Here is an 18,753-nt window from a genome sequence, read left to right as displayed (position 1 = left end):
GCCCCCCTGCTGCTATGCTGTCTCTGCCTGAGTTCAGAGCAATATAATGGCTTTTATTACTTTTGGAAAAATGAACGAATATCCGAACGAATATTTAAAATATGAGCGAATATCCGAACATGAAAATCCTGTGTTTGTCCCAGCACTACTTTTTCATGTGTATCTTGTTTCGCATGTGCAACTCAAATTGATAATTTAAAGATTTAAATCTGAAATATTAATTGTTTCTCTCCCAGAAGTGGTTTTAGTTTAAAACCTTTGAGGCACATCAGATTCAAGTGACAAAGTAACACAATCCTGCAACATTTTTTTAGGGAAGTGAAGGAGATCTAGATAAGAAGTTCATTTTCCTTCTAGGTTAGCTAACGTGTCCTAATTTTAACTATTAAAGGCTTCTAAACTAAACCTACTTCTGTTTCTTGAATACTATGCTGGTCTTGTTACAACTATTCATGGATTAGTAGTTTTCATTCCTGTGAATATGCTACAGAGTGGTTTATGTAATTGAAATACCACACCTGGTTGTCGTTGCAGGCCACAGTGTTTAATATTGACCGGTCCTCCAATGCTTCGTCCTGCTTTGGTTGATTTTGTGGGCACCTTTACCAAGAATATCAGCCTCATGATCTGTGGGAACATAATCATGGTAAGTAATTGGTACACCATTAGATGCAGTACAATTATCTTGTGAGTTCACTCATTGCTGGCATTTAATTACCAAGTACAGAGAAACATCATCTGTAATTGGCAAACCAGGACTGGAAGACCCAAAAAGCTGTCTAATAAGGATAAGCGATACTTGAAGATAATATCCTTAAGGAATAGAAAGAAGACAGGTGTTGAATTTACAACAGAACTGGCAGAAGGCACAGGTGTCGTTGTCCATCCATCAACAGTCCAAAGAACCTTTGACCATTATTCCATAGTCCAATTTCTGTGTTCAGGTGCATATTTTAGCCTTTTAGTCTTGTTCCCCATTCTTAACATATCCTTTAAGTCCTGATTTCAAGAGTGACCTTCGTACTGTTGATTCGATGGACAGCGACACCTGTGCCTTCTGCCAGCCCTGTTGTCAATTCAATGCCTGTCTTCTTTCTATTCCTTAAGGATATTATCTTCAAGTATTGCTCATCCTTGTTAGACAGCTTTTTGGGTCCTCCAGTCCTGGGTTTGTCAATTACAGATGACGTTTCTCTGTACTTGTTGATTATGCTTTGGATACCACACCTTTAAAATTGAGTGATTTGAGCTATTTCACTCAATGTTTTTCCTTCTTTATGCAAGTCAAGGTTGTAATAATAGTAGAAAACACTAGTGGAGGCTTTTAGTTAATTGTTGATGCTCATAACGCATCAGACTACAAAAATGCAACATGTCTAAGACTTTTACACAGCAGTGTATATACTGTATACATTTATCTGGCACAAATTAAGCATGTTGTGGGGTATTTGCTTATTACATGAAATATAAACCATACCTAAACGCCTGGAATCAGATATTCTATCCTAGCTCTGTAAACCACAAACTATAAGATACACTGTATTTGTCTTGCTTTCTTGAATCGGTAATATGAAGATGAGCTTTTTTTTGTCTTTTTCAGAGTGATGGTAAGAATATCCAACAGGAAGAGAAAACCAGTAGAGAGGTGAAGTGGTTGAACAAGCGCAAGATTCGTTCCTTCTACACCTCGCTATCTGGGGACAACCTGAGAGATGGAGCCAAGAACCTCATGCAGGTAAAGGGTTTAAATGGATCATCTTCTCAAACTGGTATCTTCCATAGCCCCACTGTTGTATAACAACTGGCTACTTTCTATTAATGTAAAGGGGTTAGATTGTGCCCCTATAAAGCAGTGTAAGGTCAATGCTAGTGCACAAGCTCAGGTCATGACTGCTTTAATGTCAACGCTGGTGCATTTAGCTCAGCTGTTACAAAACCCAGAGCTTAGAAAGTGCAACAATCATGTTGTAAGCAAACTCTGCAAGATCTTCAGATGAAGCAGGAAAGAGTGCAGGTGTGGTAAGAGTGCAATGAAATGTTCTGTGGAAACAACTATGCTGAGAAGAGGAGAAGTAGAATGTAGACACGAGGTAATTTTAACACAGCACGCAAGCTTGTTTATCTGTCTGTAAATCGGGGGTACACATAAGCGTTCACAAAGACACGCTTCTGTGACAGCTTCCTTTCCATCACTGACCATAGTGCTAGGGTATGCCCATCGTGACTCCCAATGGGAAGGTAAAATTGGCGACTAACTATTGTTTAAATCTAGTCACCCTCTGAACATGTCTAATGTCAATCTCTTCTTATGCATGTGTACTTAGAGACTTGGAATCAATAAATGTAATACTGTAATTCTCTTCTTAATTAGACTTCATACATTAATCTATATTATAAATGTAAGAAATTAAATCAACAACCTTACAGCAGCAATATTTAAATCATCTAATCTGGACTCTGCACTGGTCTTTATGTGGTTTTGTATTTGCATTCTTTGGTGGGGAATGGGTTACTCATATATCTTCTTGTTGCAGGCTACTGGCCTGGGAAAGCTGAAACCCAACACTCTCTTCATGGGTTTTAAGGGTAATTGGCAGGAAGACTTGCCACGAAACATGGATGACTATATTGGAACTATACAGTGAGTAACCTAGAAAGAATGAGCTGGTTGGTCAAGATATCATAAGAACATAAGAAAAGTCAAGGCTTGTCCCTTGCTTCCATTTATGCCCCCTTGTTCATCTCTGTGCTAAATTAGGGCCCTATGGAATCCACGTTATTTTGTTCTGATTTCCATTTTATTTTTTTCTGATTTCCGTTTTTACCATTTAAAAAAATGTAATTAGGTTTATTTAAATAAACTTATGCACACTGCAGGCAAGGCAAACACAAATCCGTAAATTTACAGGCTTCTATTTTTTCCATTTGATTTGAGTTCATGTTCATTGGATTAAGAGTATTTTGTTATCTAACTGTATTGATAAATAGTATTGTTAACTTTAAAAACGGGTTATTATTTTTTTTTGTTTCGTTTTTTAGTGCTGTGTGGGGCGCTCCAAAGCAAGCAGATAGACAGGGAGCCGAGTGGTTAAAAAAAAAAAAAACCTAAGAAAACTTTCATAACTTTTCGTTTTGAAATTGATCAATTCTATATTTACTGCTATGCCCGTGGTTTCACTACCATAAATCTTCTCTGCGTGAACACTGTGATCTTATTGTTCTAAAGTGACTGTACTATATAATATCCCTGATATCCGCCAATCTACGGATCCTTAATTTAAATTAACAGTTTTTTTTTATTGCCATCATTGCAAAATACAAATGGTGTACGTTTAGGTGGCAATATGGTCTTTAATAAAAAAAAATAGTAGTCAGTGTGAAGTACTTTTTGTGTTTTAATACAGACGTCTATAACATTGTCTAATTTTGTTTTCCATGATTGCATTTATTTTCACTCATTCAACCCTTCATGTTTTTTTATCCCTTACAGAATACCCCGCCTCATTTCAACCCAGCTACAGAAACTGCCCCCCCCCCACTTTGAAACCAGTTACACCACTGCCTGTACTGACAATTAAAGTTTAACATTTTCCCTTTAAATATGTAAATCTCAAGCTTAATGCTCTATTGCCAAATGCATTTTTCTTCATACAGCAGTTAATTCCGCGTTATTCTTTTGATTCCATGATTCCACCTGTGTTCTCGTTAACACAGATTCCATAGGGCCCAACTAAATTTTAAGTAGTGCCTTGGGTTAACTGCATCTATACCATTTATGATTTTAAGGACTTCAATCAAGTCCCGTCCCCTCTTTTTTTCTCTTTTTTCTAGGCTGAAGAGATTTAATTCTTTTAACCTTTCTTAATAGCACATGTCATTAAGACCTGGGATCAGCCTAGTTGCCCTTCTCTGCAACTTCTTGAGTGCACTGATCTGACATGTTTGTACTTAACTGTACAAAGTCTGCAGTTTTTCAACTTTATTTATTGATTTTTAATTTATTTTATTTTTTTACAGTGATGCCTTTGACATGAACTACGGGGTGTGTCTGCTGAGATTGACTGAGGGGTTGGACATTTCTACCAAGGTGGAGGCCCATGGTAAATAGTTTTTAGTTTTGTGCATGCGTAATACTTTGATATAGAAGCAATGCACATAAATCATGCGGCTGTTGAACTATATGTAATACATCTACTCCTAGTGGCTGATGAGTGAGTTCAGGATACTGACATTAGCATAAGACAGGTGCTTACCTCTTGAATACAGAGCTTTAGCTTTACTAGAATGGTACGAGGTAACTCCAAAGTGTTCTGAGATCTCTATAAATATGTTAAATGTCTATCAAACGGGTTCCAATTTAATTTGGAATTGCTGTAATACTATACCCCAAAACCTTTCAGTAAATTCCATTTTACATTCAAACTAAGCTTCAATGATAAAGTTGGTTTATTTCAGTACATTATTTTGATTGATTTTAAGAGGAAGCTGGGTTCAGTAGGTTCTGAAAATACTACATTAAATGAATGATAGTAGGGTGATGTCTTATTGGAAAGGCTTACATCTGAAATCAGTTAAGCACTTTTTTCTCTATTTAATTACTGTACTTTCTTACTTCATAGTTAACCCTGCTTTTGAAAACCATGAAGCCACAGAAACTGAGAAAAAAGAAGATTCCACTGAAACCATCGGTGAGCTTCCTAAAATGACAGGATAGCCCAATAATAATTCTGAAAGACTTTACACCTACTGGCTTAAAACAAGCAAATATATGCTGTTAAGTAATAACTACGGGGCACATCAAGTGCACAATGAGATAACAGTGGAGTAGAAAAAAGCTCAGATGAAGAGAAGGGTATCTATACTGTACAATTGAAAGAGACTGTTGTTGCAAAAGTAAATTAAGCAAAGCGGTGGTTCTGGCAGGGAACTCACCTTAACTTTAGATCAAATTACGTAAACATCAAGCATATTTTAGGTGCTTCCAATACCAGATCAAATCGTCAGTCGAATAGCTAGTTTCTTATTTATCCTTTAATAAACAATACGTCCAGTGATCGGCAAGGAAAGGATTTATATCTTACCTCAATCCATCACGTACCTGCTGTGCACCAGTGTTCGCCTCCTCCTTCCCACCCTCCACCTGCTTTTTGGCTTTGTCTAACGGGGAGGGCAGCTATCCTGCCCCCCTGCCCATGGCTTCCCTACAGTCAGCCTCTCCACTAATCTGTCAGCTAATTTATGGGCAGGGGTACCTTGAAAGGCGTGACATATATATATATACAGTGCCTTGCAAAAGTATTCAGACCCCTGACCAATTCTCTCATATTACTGAATTATAAATGGTACATTGAAATTTCGTTCTGTTTGATATTTTATTTTAAAACACTAAAACTCAAAATCAATTATTGTAAGGTGACATTGGTTTTCTGTTGGGAAATATTTTTAAGAATATAAAAAACTATAAAAGAATATAAAAATAAAAAACTGAAATATCTTGCTTGCATAAGTATTCAACCCCTATGCTGTGGAAGCTCCCAGTTTACACCGATGAAAGAAATTGCCCTAACAAGGACACAATTACCTTACCATTGGCCTCCACCTGTGAACCATTAAAGTTGCTGTCACATTTTCTGGATAAAAACCCCACTGTTGAAGGATCATTGGTCAGGCTGTGAATCTGAAGGAAAATGAAGAGCATTCTACAGAAGTTAGAGATAAAGTAATACAAATGCATAGATTAGGGAAAGGATACAAAATAATATCCAAGTGTTTGGATATCCCAGTGAGCACAGTTGGATCAATAATCAGGAAGTGGAAGCTGCATCACACCACCCAGGCACTGCCAAGAAAAGGCCTTCCCTTAAAACTCAGCGCTCAAACAAGAAGGAGACTTGTGAGAGAAGCCACAGAGAGGCCAACAATCACTTTGAAGGAGCTACAGAGTTCAGTGGCTGGGAGTGGAGTAATGGTGCACCAGTCAACCACATCAAGAGCTGTGCATAACACTGGCCTGTATGGGAGGGTGGCAAGAAAGAAGCTGTTACTCAAAAAGTACCATCTGAAAGCACGTCTGGAGTTTGCCAGAAAGCATGAGAGTGACTCAGCTGCGATGTGGGAAAAGGTTTTGTGGTCAGATGAGACCAAGATAGAGCTTTTTGGCCAACTCAAAGCACTATGTGTGGCGCAAACCTAACACTGCCCATGCCGCAAGACACACCATCCCTACAGTGAAGTATGGTGGTGGCAGCATCATGCTGTGGGGATACTTCTCATCAGCAGGGACTGAAGGAAGAATGGATGGAGCAAAATACAGGGAAATACTGCAAGAGAACCTGCTTCAGTCCACTAAAAAACTGAAGCTTGGGAGGAAATTCACCTTTCAGCAGGACAATGATCCCAAGCACAAGGCCAAAGCAACATTGGAGTGGCTCAAGAATAAAAAGGTGAATGTCCTACAGTGGCCCAATCAAAGTCCTGATCTCAATCCCATTGAGAATCTTTGGCACTATTTGAAAATTGCGGTCCACAAGTGTCCAACCAACCTGAACAACCTGGAGCAAATCTGCCAAGAAGAATGGGCCAAAATCACTCCGACACTGTGTGCAAAGCTGGTACATACTGTGGCAATGTGCCCCGCCCCTGTGTGCAATTGTGTGTTCTATGTTGTATGTATGCGTGCGTGTGTAAATGTTGGTGTATAGTCATTGGTACACGGGATATAAACGGGTCTGTGTTTCACGTGTATTTAAAAAGTGTATATTTGTATTTAGGCACGGGATTGCACATCACGCACGTGCATTTAAAATATTATATGTGAACACGGGGTTGCACAGAATTAATTCACGTGCTGGGATTCAAGTGAATAATTAATTAGTAATTGAATCCCAGCACAACAGTATAAATAGGCACATTTTTAGTCAGTCAGAGTTAGGTGTTCAGTGAGTGGAGAACGGGATTGGAGACGGAGGTAATAATAATAAGAAGAAGAATAGTTAAGTGTTTTCACTCACCGTGTTTGTTTGTCTCCGTGCACCGTTTGTCTGTGTAGTCCGTTTTGTTTGTCTATTTATTTTGGCGTGTAGTGCCGTGTCCAGTGTTTTTGTCTGTTCCAACCTTTTATTTTCTGTTCTGTTTATTAAATGCTGAACGCGATCACACGTTCAGCCTCACCAAAACCCCATCTCTCTGTCGTTTGTGTTCCTGTTTCTGGTCTGACGCCACCCACTCCGGCCGTCTTTGTGACACATACTTACCCCAAAAGATTTAAAGCTGTTATTGCAGCGAAAGGTGGCTCTACCAAATATTAATGTGTGGGGGTTGAATACTTATGCAAGCAAGATATTTCAGTTTTTTATTTTTCTTAAAAATATTTCCCAACATAAAACCAATATCACCTTACAATAATTGATTTTGAGTTTCAGTGTTTTAAAATAAAATATCAAACAGAACGAAATTTCAATGTACCATTTGTAATTCAGTAATATGAGAGAATTGGTCAGGGGTCTGAATACTTTTGTAAGACACTGTATATATATAATGTAATTGTGTTGTCTAGTCTGTTATAGCTAGTATGTGTTTTCGTCTTTAAGATCTTGTATTTTTAAAAAATATTTCACACATTCTAGATTTGTGAAAAGAAGTTGCACGTGTTATGACAAGTCACTGAACTGAAGTTACAATGGGATGTGTTGTAGGCAAGGGACTCATATACGAATACAGAAGTTTTGCTCAGAATTGCCAGCACCCATTTATTGTTTTAAGTTAATGGGTGTTTATACCAGTGTTAAATACATACATGGTCACCACTGTGTGGACTGAATGCATATTTAGTAATTGCTCATAACCTTTTTCTTGTCTTGAATTCCAGAGGATATGTGCTCATCGCATCTAGTGGATGAACAAGCCAGCAGCATTTTCCAGGGCAAACAAGGAAAGAAGGCCATTGATGTCTACTGGATTTATGATGATGGAGGTAACTGTTTTGACATTTGCCTGAAAACTAAATTGATCAATTTTCAGTTCCCTGATTATGTAACCATCCATTTTGCTGTAGATGAAATAAGAACATAAGAAAGTTTACAAAATAGAGGAGGCCATTCAGCCCATCTTGCTTGTTTGGCTGTTAGTAGCTTATTGATCCCAGAATCTCATCAAGCAGCTTCTTGAAGGATCCCAGGGTGTCAGCTTCAACAACATTACTGAGGAGTTGGTTCCAGACCCTCACAATTCTCTGTATAAAAAAAAGAGTAGGTAATTTTCCGTTTTAGATCTTATTATAGTTTCCATAAGTTTACATATAATAGAAGTCAGGCTTATTGGTCTGTAGTTACCTGGTTCGGTTTTGTCTCAGTTTTTGTGGATCGGTATTACGTTTGCTATTTTCCAGTCTGTCGTTACAACCCCTGTGTCAAGAGACTGTTGCATGATCTTGGTTAGCGGTTTGTAAATAACTTCTTTCATAATATTTAACTTCTTTCATAAATATTTAGCCTGTCTTTGTTTTTTTTTTGTTTCACGTGGCTCTAATATGTAATCCTAAATAACAATAAATGTATTGTTTATTTTTACAACAGACTATACATTTGCATTGCCCTGTTCACTGAAACCCATGAGGGAAGCATATGGTTGGCGTCAGTGCACAAATAACCTTGAGGATGCATTTCTAAGGCAAATGTTTCTGGAATATTGATACTGTCTTCACATACTACTTTCACACCCAAAATGTCATTCAATTTTGGAGTGGATATTTATGTAGGAATTAGGCAACATATGTGTACTGAATCAATAACGCACGACATGGTGTACGGTGTACGGTTGTGTGTTATTTCTCTTATACAGTGGGCAAATATATACACAATACAATTTTATGTTCTGATTAAAAATATGTATATGTTGTTAAATATCCTTCTGCAGGAAAAGTAGCCCCACAAGACATTGTATTTATTCATTCTATTTGTTGTCATTTAAATTACATTTCAAAGAAAACATACAATACAAATAAACAAAAGGCCACAACATTGAAAATGTTCAGATTAATCAGATACTTATTATATTCATTCATCTACTTTATTTATTTACATACACATTTCAGTTAATTGTAAAGGTCTGAAGTTTAACAGGCTGATGGCTTGTGTTTGTAAGGATTGTAGGTTGCGACGATGAGCTGTGGTTATAAGGCTGTTTCACTTTTGCCTGCTGGGATAACGCACCACTATTTCCGATTTTGAAGGGACGCTGTCCAGTCATTTTTCAGGCTGGTTTCACACCTATGCTCCATTACAGCCATTTTTTTATTTCAAGATCAGCATCAGAAAGTATATGAATGACCATATTTTGTATTGAGTGGTTATTATATGGTAAGACTGTCCTGCCGCCTTGGGCAGACGCAAAATCGTTCCTCCAAGACTTCCTTGAATAACAGGTATCTTGTTGTTGTAGCTGTTCTTGGGGAATTTATTTTGGATTCAAATAAAAAGCGGTAGTGTCTGCTGGAGTCTTGGAAAAGTATTTTTAAAAACTAGAAACGACACGTCTTGTCTTCTGGTCTAGCAAATATGAATCTGCGATGGCTCCCTTTGTTTTGCTCAGTAAACATTTTGCGATTTTATTTTTTTGTCTCCTCATTAAAACTGTTTTCATCAGACTTTATTTCAAATTAATTTCTTGTTAAGGGTCTTAGTCCTTCTCTGCCGCATCTCGCCAAATAAAATTGTACATCAAACTATACTTTGCGAACCAGTCCAACAGCTGTATTAGTTCAACCAGCCGCCTTTCAACAGAAAGTCCTCTGACGATATCATACGCACAACAAATCAAAACTACTCAAGTACTGGAGTTTTGCACACTGCTGTATCTTTAACTTGATTGTTTACTAAGGGGTTCTGAAGAGGGATGTTGTGTCATCTAAACGTCCTGACTGTTAAACCTTCTCTTCCCCAGGCCTCACACTCCTAATCCCATACCTGCTCACCAGAAAGAAGAGGTGGAGACAGTGCAGAGTGAGGGTCTTCATCATCGGACACCAGGACGCTGTAGAGGAGGAGAGGAAGGAGTGAGTTCAACCTTGTCGTTCATCAAAGATTCTTATTTTTTTTTCCTTTGAACAAAACGTCTTAAGACATCCCTTACCCTTTTAGAGCTGGTTTCTTTATCATTGGTTCATTCTGCACCTCCCTCTGTAATACTGGTCAAACAGGTATTTGCACACTCTGGGTCTCTGTAATTATACGTGTAAAACAATCATAGTTAGATTACTTATTACTAGGGCTGCTTCGATTAATAGATTAATCTACTAAAGAGTTGATCACAGATTTTTTAATCGTGCAGTTCTATTTTTGGATATAAAATAAAATCTGCATTTTTTCCATGGCAGTCCAATCATGAGTGAGCAGAGGAGGGACATGTATGTTAAGGTGTAAGAATAGCTACATTTCACACGATATTGCTTATAGAGACGGTTATTGAGAATTATATTGAGAACTTAAAAGTAATATTTCGAATTGCTTTTTACAAATAAAAAAAAATGTCATAAGACAACGGAGACATGGTAGTCGATTTGGTTACGAATCAATTTTCAAGTCCTTTCTCACAAAAAATCGAGGTGTACACCACAAATACCTGAACTGATGAAGGCACCAATTCTTCAACTAGAGGTAATTCTGTGGAATTACTTTCTCTGATTTCTGACTACGACAGCATGTTAAGCAATCACTTGTCAATAGCCACAGTCATCTCGGGCACCTCTAACAAGGTTCCGAATGGCTTAATTTCTTCAGTGCTTCAGGTTCTGTTAGATTCAGAAGTACAAGTAGGAAGACAAGTACATAGCTATGTTCTGTGACCGAACAACCAATGTTCTGTGACAATGTTACATTTACTAAAATAAAAACAATATAATAATGCTTTTAAAAAGACTAAATTGGCTTTTAGTCATTGGCTTGATATATACACTACCGGTCAAAAGTTTTAGAACGCCTCCATTTTTCCAGTTTTTATTGAAATTTACGCAGTTTAATGTCTCAGTGTACTCTGAAATTAAAGCATTGAACAAATAAACAATTGGAGATAAAAAAGAAATCATGGAATCGTTTTTGTTTAACAAAATTTAATCTAAATTTTTAACTCAAAGTAGCCACCTTTTGCAGATGTAACAGCCGAACACACTCGTGGCATTCTTTCTACAATGGAAATCAAATATTGTTCGGAAAGTTCTTCCCAACACTGTTGCAGAAGTTCCCACAAATGTGTTGCACTTGTAGGTTGCTTTGCTTTCACTCTTCTGTCCAGTTCATCCCAAACCAGCTAGATGGGGTTTAAGTCTGGAGACTGTGCTGGCCATTCCATGATTTGAAGCCTACCGTCTTGTTCTTTTCTTCTAAGGTAGTTCTGACATAGCCTGGAGGTATGTTTTGGGTCATTATCTTGCTGTAGGATGAACCCCTGACCAACTAGGCGTATACCAGATGGTATTGCATGGTGCTGCAAAATGCTGTGGTAGCAGTTTTGGTTCAGGGTGCCACTCACTCTGTGCAAGTCGCCGACTCTGGATCCAGCAAAAGAGCCCCAGACCATCACGCTTCCTCCTCCACGTTTGACAGTTGGTGTCACACACCGAGGAACCATCCTTTCGCCTACTCGACGACGTACAAAAACCCTGCGTGATGAACCGAAGATTTCAAATTTTTGATTCATCGGTCCATAAGACCTTCTTCCAGTCTTTAGTAGTCCACTGGCGGTGCTTCATGGCCCAGGCAAGCCTCTTTTTCTTATTTTGCCATCTTAGCAATGGCTTTCTTACTGCCACTCGACTTGTCAAACCTGCAGCTCGAAGTCTTCTCTTCACAGTTGAAACTGAGACTTGCTTACTTCGACCAGTGTTAAGCTGTGCTTGAAGCTGTTGTCCTGTGAGCCGCCTATCACGCAAGCTGTTGACTCTCAGAAACTTGTCTTCTGATTCTGTTGTGGCTTTGGGTCTGCCAGACCTCTTCCTGTCAGTTTCCTCCAGTTTCCAAGTGCCTTTTGATGGTATAGGAAACTATACTCACTGACACCTTGGCTTTCTTTACAATTTCTCTAAAGGAAAGACCTACACTTAAGGGTTATAATGGTCTGTCTGTCTTCCTTTAATTGCCTTTTTCTCGCCATTATGAGAGCAATATACTACTTCCTGCAGTACAATACTGTCCAAATAATGCTTAAGAGGGTGTCGTAACACTGTCTGTTCCAACACTGCTTTATACAGACAGAGGGTTTGTAAGTAATCAACAAAAGTTGGGACACCTGTAGGAATTGTTAGCATCAACTTTCAAGGCTTAATTTACTTCCATTGCTGCAGAACAGCTGTAAGTTGTTAACCCATTACTTGTTCCCTGAAAAAGGCCTTTTTGTATAACTCTGAAATGTACATTATTTTTCAGTTTTTGGTAACCTAAACTTTTTTTTTTTAACCTCTGGCAGTTTACCGCTTACCTTTGTACCATTTCAGGTTATTCACTGGACTTGAACTGCTTAAATTTCAATAAAAACTGGAAAAATGGGGGTGTTCTAAAACTTTTGACCGGTAGTGTATATATATATATAAGATTCTATTGATTGTTTAGTATTACAGCCGCTATAATATCCTTACCTTTATTAAGTTATTGTATTTATCTTGCTCTTATTGTATTACTTGTACTGTAACACTTGAAATGTATTTGCTTACGATTGTAAGTCGCCCTGGATAAGGGCGTCTGCTAAGAAATAAATAATAATAATAATAATTATAATATTAAAAATGTGCACAGATTAATCTTCCGATTAATCAACTAATGCCCATAAATTAACCGATCAAACATTTTAATCGATTGACAACCCTGATCATTACAAATAACTTGGTACACTTGCAAATAACAATAATTACAAATAACTTAGAAATAACAGATATATATTTGCCAAGTATACAAATGGAGATCCTGACATTTTGGCAATGCGTAATTACAACACACACTTATAAAGTCATAATCATTATTTACTTTGGCAAATATGTGCTAAATAATAATAATATAATTAGAAAAAAAAATTATAAAAATAGCATAATAATAAATAAAATAATAATAAGAAAATGTACTTACAACTCCAACAACATCAATTCCTTGAGAAATCGCCTCCTCCTCTTCGTCAGATGCCAGCAAGTTATTGTCAGAATTGTCACTTTCTGACTGGTGAAAAAGCATTTCTGACTCATCTTCCGCTGTAAATTACTGTCCTTTTGTTTCCTGGGCTTGTTTTGGAGCTATGTTTTCAAAATAACCATCAAGTTGTCCGCGCTGTTTATGCTCTCACTGAACTCATACCTTATATGGCAACCTATGACCTCGTGGTTATTCTTGATGAATACAGTGAAGCCTCATCTTTCACACAAGATTTGATCTGCCAATTACCGATATTTCTACGCTGAACTATTCATTCCAATGCACTTAGGCACCAGCCGTCAAAATACACTAGAGAGTGTAACGGGTTAAAAGATAAGGGTCCATAAGTAATGCACCTACAAGTGATGGTCAAAACTGAATTATTTACTAACTGTCTTTAGCTGTCAGAAATTAACTTGTCTAATTCCCATTCATTGACATGTGTCTTATGTAGCTCAATAAATAAAGGAAACCCTGCAACTCACATATCAGAAACATACTTTATTGGCTTAGCATTGCCTTCATTAGGGCACCATCTTAAAACTACTTCAGTCTTCAGTATTTTAAATTTACAAAAGCTATTAATCTATAGACCCTTGTCCTTTGAAAGTTGGTGAAGAGTTTGTGTTTTATCCAGCTTGTTTACTTGTTGCCTGCCAGACAAGATTTTTAAAAACGTACAAGCTCTGTGCTTAACCTGAAATATTCTTTTTCTGACAGAATGCTTTCCCTGCTGAGTCAATTCCGTTTGGACTTCCATGATGTCATTGTGATTATAGACAGTGAGCAAGCCCCATTGTCTGAGAAGTAAGTTTGGCAAAAGTTGGCTACTAGAAGTTGAAGAATGGATTAGCTCACTGCTGTGTAACCTTTTTTGCTTAGGAGTCATGACGATATACAAGAACTTCTTAAAGAGCCATACAAAATCACTTTACATTAAGTGCCTCTAATTACTGTGCATTTACATAGTAGTTACTTAGTAAATATATGTGTACTTACACATCATTACAATGTCATTATGCATAATTACAATGTACTTACCATTGAAATCCTTTTGCATTGTATATGTAAATAAACAATTGTAACAGAAAAGATTTAGGGTTAGGTTTAGAGTCAAGTTTAGAGTTAGATTTAGTTAGGATTAGGTTTAGGATTATATCATGCAAAAAAATCCACATTAGGTACATTGTAACTATGCATACTACATTGTAATTATGTGTAAGTACACATATATTTACTAAGTAACTACAATGTAAATGCACAGTAATTAGAGACACTTCATGTAAATTCTTACCCCAAATCATTTATACAGAGTGATTTCATATGTGTACCACAAGGAAAAAGACATTACAGAACGTGTCATTTTGTTTCAAGTTTAGAAGTAGATAGTTATGGTGGACAGTGTTAAGCAGACTTGGTCTGTCTGCCTTAGAAGTACTTTAATGGCAGCATCAAGACCATACATTGTAGGTACATTGAAAGCATCCTAAATCTAGAGGTCAAAGCTACCAAAACCTCCCATTGATGCACAACATAGTCCACATGTCTATAAACTAGAGGACACCTCATAGAGTATACATGGAGACAACCTGATCTCTTAAACTCACTGCACCCTCTACTTTATGTCAACCATAGTTACGAACTGTTGACAGCTATTTCTTTTCAACAGTGTGAAGAGGTTTGAGGACTCCATTGCCTCCTACAGGCTCAATGATGGCTTGCGGGACGAGGCTACAGTCCAGGAGCTGAGAAAGGACTGTCTCTGGATGATCTCAGACAGAGAGATGGAACAATTGAAACAGAAGGTTGGTTATTATAAGGGATCCAATACTTTGTATAGTAACCATATTGGTGGTTTCATAAATCCAGATTGGTCGTGGACTAATTTATCAAAGGTAGTCCAAAATTTGCACTAATATGGGTCTGTCCGACCAGACAATGTACTGTCCTTAATTGCAAGTAGTGGTTACAAATGGTTCTTGCCTTTGAATAGTACTTTCTGTTTTGTGAATTGCAAGTGTTCATGATGCCAAGTGTTTCGTGAAGCTTTTGATTTGCACAATCAGTGTGCTTTGCGAAACCTGTGTGGAATGCATAACAGCAAGACTGTCTTTACAAACGTGTTTCTGTTGCTGCTGTTCTCATATACTAAAAATGTAGGGGGGGAACCTGTTTGGAAGCAAAGGGATCTACAGGAAATGTTGGAACCTTATGCTCCTAATTGCACCTTGAGATCAGCAAATGCAGAATTTTTGGTAGTTCCTTGGAGTCATCAGGAGCAGTGAAAGCCTTTAGTTATGCTCCATGCCTTTTGAACTCTGTCCAAAGCCATACCAGGAAGGCTGACACAGTCAAATCTTTTAAATCAAATTTAAATACATATTTGTTAGCTTATTATTGAGCTGGATTGATTGGCCAATGGCCAGTTATATTTTATAGAGTTTTTATAGTAAAGCGCCATGAGGTGCTCCACATGAAAAGGACTATATACAAGCAAATTGTATTGTATTACATTATAGGAGAATAAACAAAGAAAATTGAAATTTTCCTTTCAACCCTCATAAGGACATGTCGGAAAACTGACTTTCCTGGTAACCTGGGGTCCAATCGGACCCCAGCAATAAAACAACATATAAATAACAACTGGAGTAAATGAATGAATGAAAATCTGTATATGAACGCTTTATTTTGCTTTTAATTTACTTCTAGCCATCGTTTGGTATAATGTGTTGTTTATGCTGTGCAAAAGGGATAAGACGCCCAATGTGCAAGTGAAGTGAAGGCACCACTGCGTTCAGGACGCTGTAGTTTATTCTAGGAACATGTCATCCAGGCATGTGAGATATCATTGGAAAGCCCCAAGCCTCCTCTTACATTTGGTTTATTACATTTGGTATATTTCCGTTTTTGAGTGACAGGCACCTGAACACACCTACCGATCTGCTGCGCGTCACAGCACTGGAGCACTGAATGAGGCAGTGGTAGAAAGTACGCATACAGGCATGCCTGATATCAATGGCATGCGCAAAGTCTGCGTTTTTAAATGACTTTGAAACTGGAACGCTATCTGTTGAAGTGACCAAGTAATAGGCAACAAATGAAACTTAGGAGCTGACTCATGTCACATGACTCAAGCCTTAGTTTTGGTTTGCTGTAGTTTCACTTAGGAATGTGTGTTCAGGACATCAAGATACATCATTCGAAAAGCGCCAAATCTGTACTTTCAAAGGAAGCTAGCTATTAAGGTGCCTGAGATATTCATGTGAGAAGGTCAGGTGCACCGATGCGTTACGCCTGGGTTCCATACAGACTCCAAACCTAAAAACAATTTGGGAAATTCAACCAGGCTACCTGGACTAGAATTATCATTTGCATAGTGTAACAGGATGGGTGCCTGACAACTACCTAAAAGGAAGTAAAAATCAAGTCACTAGATCCACATAATAAATGATACTAAAGCACCGTGGGGTCTGAATGGTCCCGGGGTTACCTTATGAGGGTTAAGCAACTAACACTTTAGACTTGTTTCTCCCATTTTACCAAAATTGAATGGTCAATATTCTGGACGTTTTCATTACAAGCTGTTTCTCCATTTTGCAGTTGTTGAGTATCGTAAGGTAGATGCAATAGGAGACCAGGAGTCACTTTTATATTTCCAACATTTCTTTATATACTTTTAGGAGAGATTTAACAGAACCTGAACATAAACTGAACCGATCTAACCTTTATATCGGCTTCAGTAGACAAACCCTCCCTAGATTTCTATTGGATAACTCTTGATAGTCATCAGAGTCAAAGTCAAAAAGAGAAATACAATATCAACATTTGTATTTAGTGTGTTTTGTCTTTTTGAGTGGTTCATTCAGATGTATATTATTATTATTATTATTCATTTCTTAGCAGACGCCCTTATCCAGGGCGACTTACAATTGTTACAAGATATCACATTATACATTATTTTACAGTTATCACATTATTTTTACATACAATTGCCCATTTATACAGTTGGGTTTTTACTGGAGCAATCAAGGTAAAGTACCTTGCTCAAGGGTACAACAGCAGTGTCTTCCACTGGGGATTGAACCCACAACCCTCCGGTCAAGAGTCCAGTGCCCTAACCACTACTCCACACTGCTGCCATATGAATGTCTGTTTCAATTCCCACAGTCTGAAAGAAAGATCCGGTTGAATGAGATTATCCAAGAATACTCCACTGAAGCGGCTTTGATCCTTGTGTAAGTAACTTATCTTTCTAAAACCAAACAGAATGTTCTCCTTGTTGAGTGTTTACTGGTGTGTGTGTGCAAAATTAGACTTTCCTTGAAAGTTAAATCCAATCCAAAGAATGCAATTTTGCCACCTGCTGGAACTGTACATTTCCACATCTTTCTATATCCTATCTGTATTCACCCATACGGAAAGAAAATATGTTTAATATATATATTTTATGAATGGGAAACATGCTAAATATATATATGTATAACCTTACCATATATTTTCAACATGTAAAATAAATATATGTCTCACAGATTAAATTATATTTTAAATATATTCCAAATGCACCAGTTGTGTTTAATGTATTTTTTTATATATTACTAATTCATTTTATTTAACTGACTAAAAATATATATTTACAATATATTATTATCAATATATATTTGCAACATACTTACCATGCATTTAAAATATATAATGCTTTTGCCTTACATTTGTCATATATTTTAAAAACATTTTTTTATTATATATTAAATATATTTAGCAACAAATTGATGTAATATTTTGGAACTGAATAAAAATACATTAAGAATGCATTCATAAGTTTCCCTGAAATGTATAATGATGTGATGTTGACCTTAGACATTGATTAAACATTAACTATATATATATATATATATATATATATATATATATATATATATACCATACAGTACATACATTATATATTTAATTGTATTGAAATTTAATTGTATTTCCCTTTTTTAATTGAATATTAATCAATATATTTATTATACAAAGCATTAGAACATAAGAACATAAGAAAGGTTACAAACGAGAGGAGGCCATTCAGCCCATCTTGCTCGTTTTATAATGTATTTGTCATATATGGCTATTTCTGGAGCAGACTCATGTAAATTAGTTGTTTGCAAAGGATGCTGGGGGTTGGGATTATTGTGTGGAAACTGCGATTATTTGGTGATTATTGTAAACATTTGATTACTGTTCTCGTGATAATTGTTCAAGTTATTGTTTTACATGTTTATGGTTCATTTGGGAGTATTTTTGTGATTTGTTATTAATCTGCGAAAATCACCCTGAGAGGTGTGTGCGTCCACACGAGTGGAGAGGTGCCTGTGTGCATGCGTTTGTGTTAGTGAGCGGTGAGTTACTGCTGTTGGCAGTCTCCGACAAATAACACTTATTAATTAGTGAAGGTGATTTTAAGTGCTCTGCTTGTCTCGAATATTGTTTAATTTGTATTATGTGACATACGCCAGTATATACTGTATATTAAATGTCATATTTCAAATGTATATGCATTTTTCTTATATGAATTTTATATTTCTCAATATATTTCAAAGCATTA

General features: G+C 37.0%; 1 protein-coding gene across 3 annotated transcripts in view; it reads left to right on the top strand.

The window, feature by feature from the left end:
- LOC117398349 (solute carrier family 12 member 3-like) overlaps positions 1-18,753 on the top strand; it is a 48,509-nt gene that overhangs the window by 27,604 nt on the left and 2,152 nt on the right. For all 3 annotated transcript variants that reach the window (XM_059016824.1, XM_059016825.1, XM_059016826.1), the window contains 10 exons: positions 535-646; positions 1,601-1,735; positions 2,535-2,641; positions 4,018-4,100; positions 4,620-4,688; positions 7,868-7,972; positions 9,940-10,051; positions 13,890-13,976; positions 14,839-14,974; positions 17,337-17,404. In XM_059016824.1, the coding sequence (XP_058872807.1) occupies positions 535-646; positions 1,601-1,735; positions 2,535-2,641; positions 4,018-4,100; positions 4,620-4,688; positions 7,868-7,972; positions 9,940-10,051; positions 13,890-13,976; positions 14,839-14,974; positions 17,337-17,404 (1,014 nt within the window). The remainder of the gene's footprint in view (positions 1-534; positions 647-1,600; positions 1,736-2,534; positions 2,642-4,017; positions 4,101-4,619; positions 4,689-7,867; positions 7,973-9,939; positions 10,052-13,889; positions 13,977-14,838; positions 14,975-17,336; positions 17,405-18,753) is intronic.

The sequence above is a fragment of the Acipenser ruthenus genome, chromosome 54 (assembly GCF_902713425.1).
Source record: "Acipenser ruthenus chromosome 54, fAciRut3.2 maternal haplotype, whole genome shotgun sequence".
Lineage (NCBI taxonomy): Eukaryota > Metazoa > Chordata > Actinopteri > Acipenseriformes > Acipenseridae > Acipenser > Acipenser ruthenus.
Note: the sequence above shows the minus strand (reverse complement) of the source record. Positions and strands in the feature narration are given on the sequence as shown.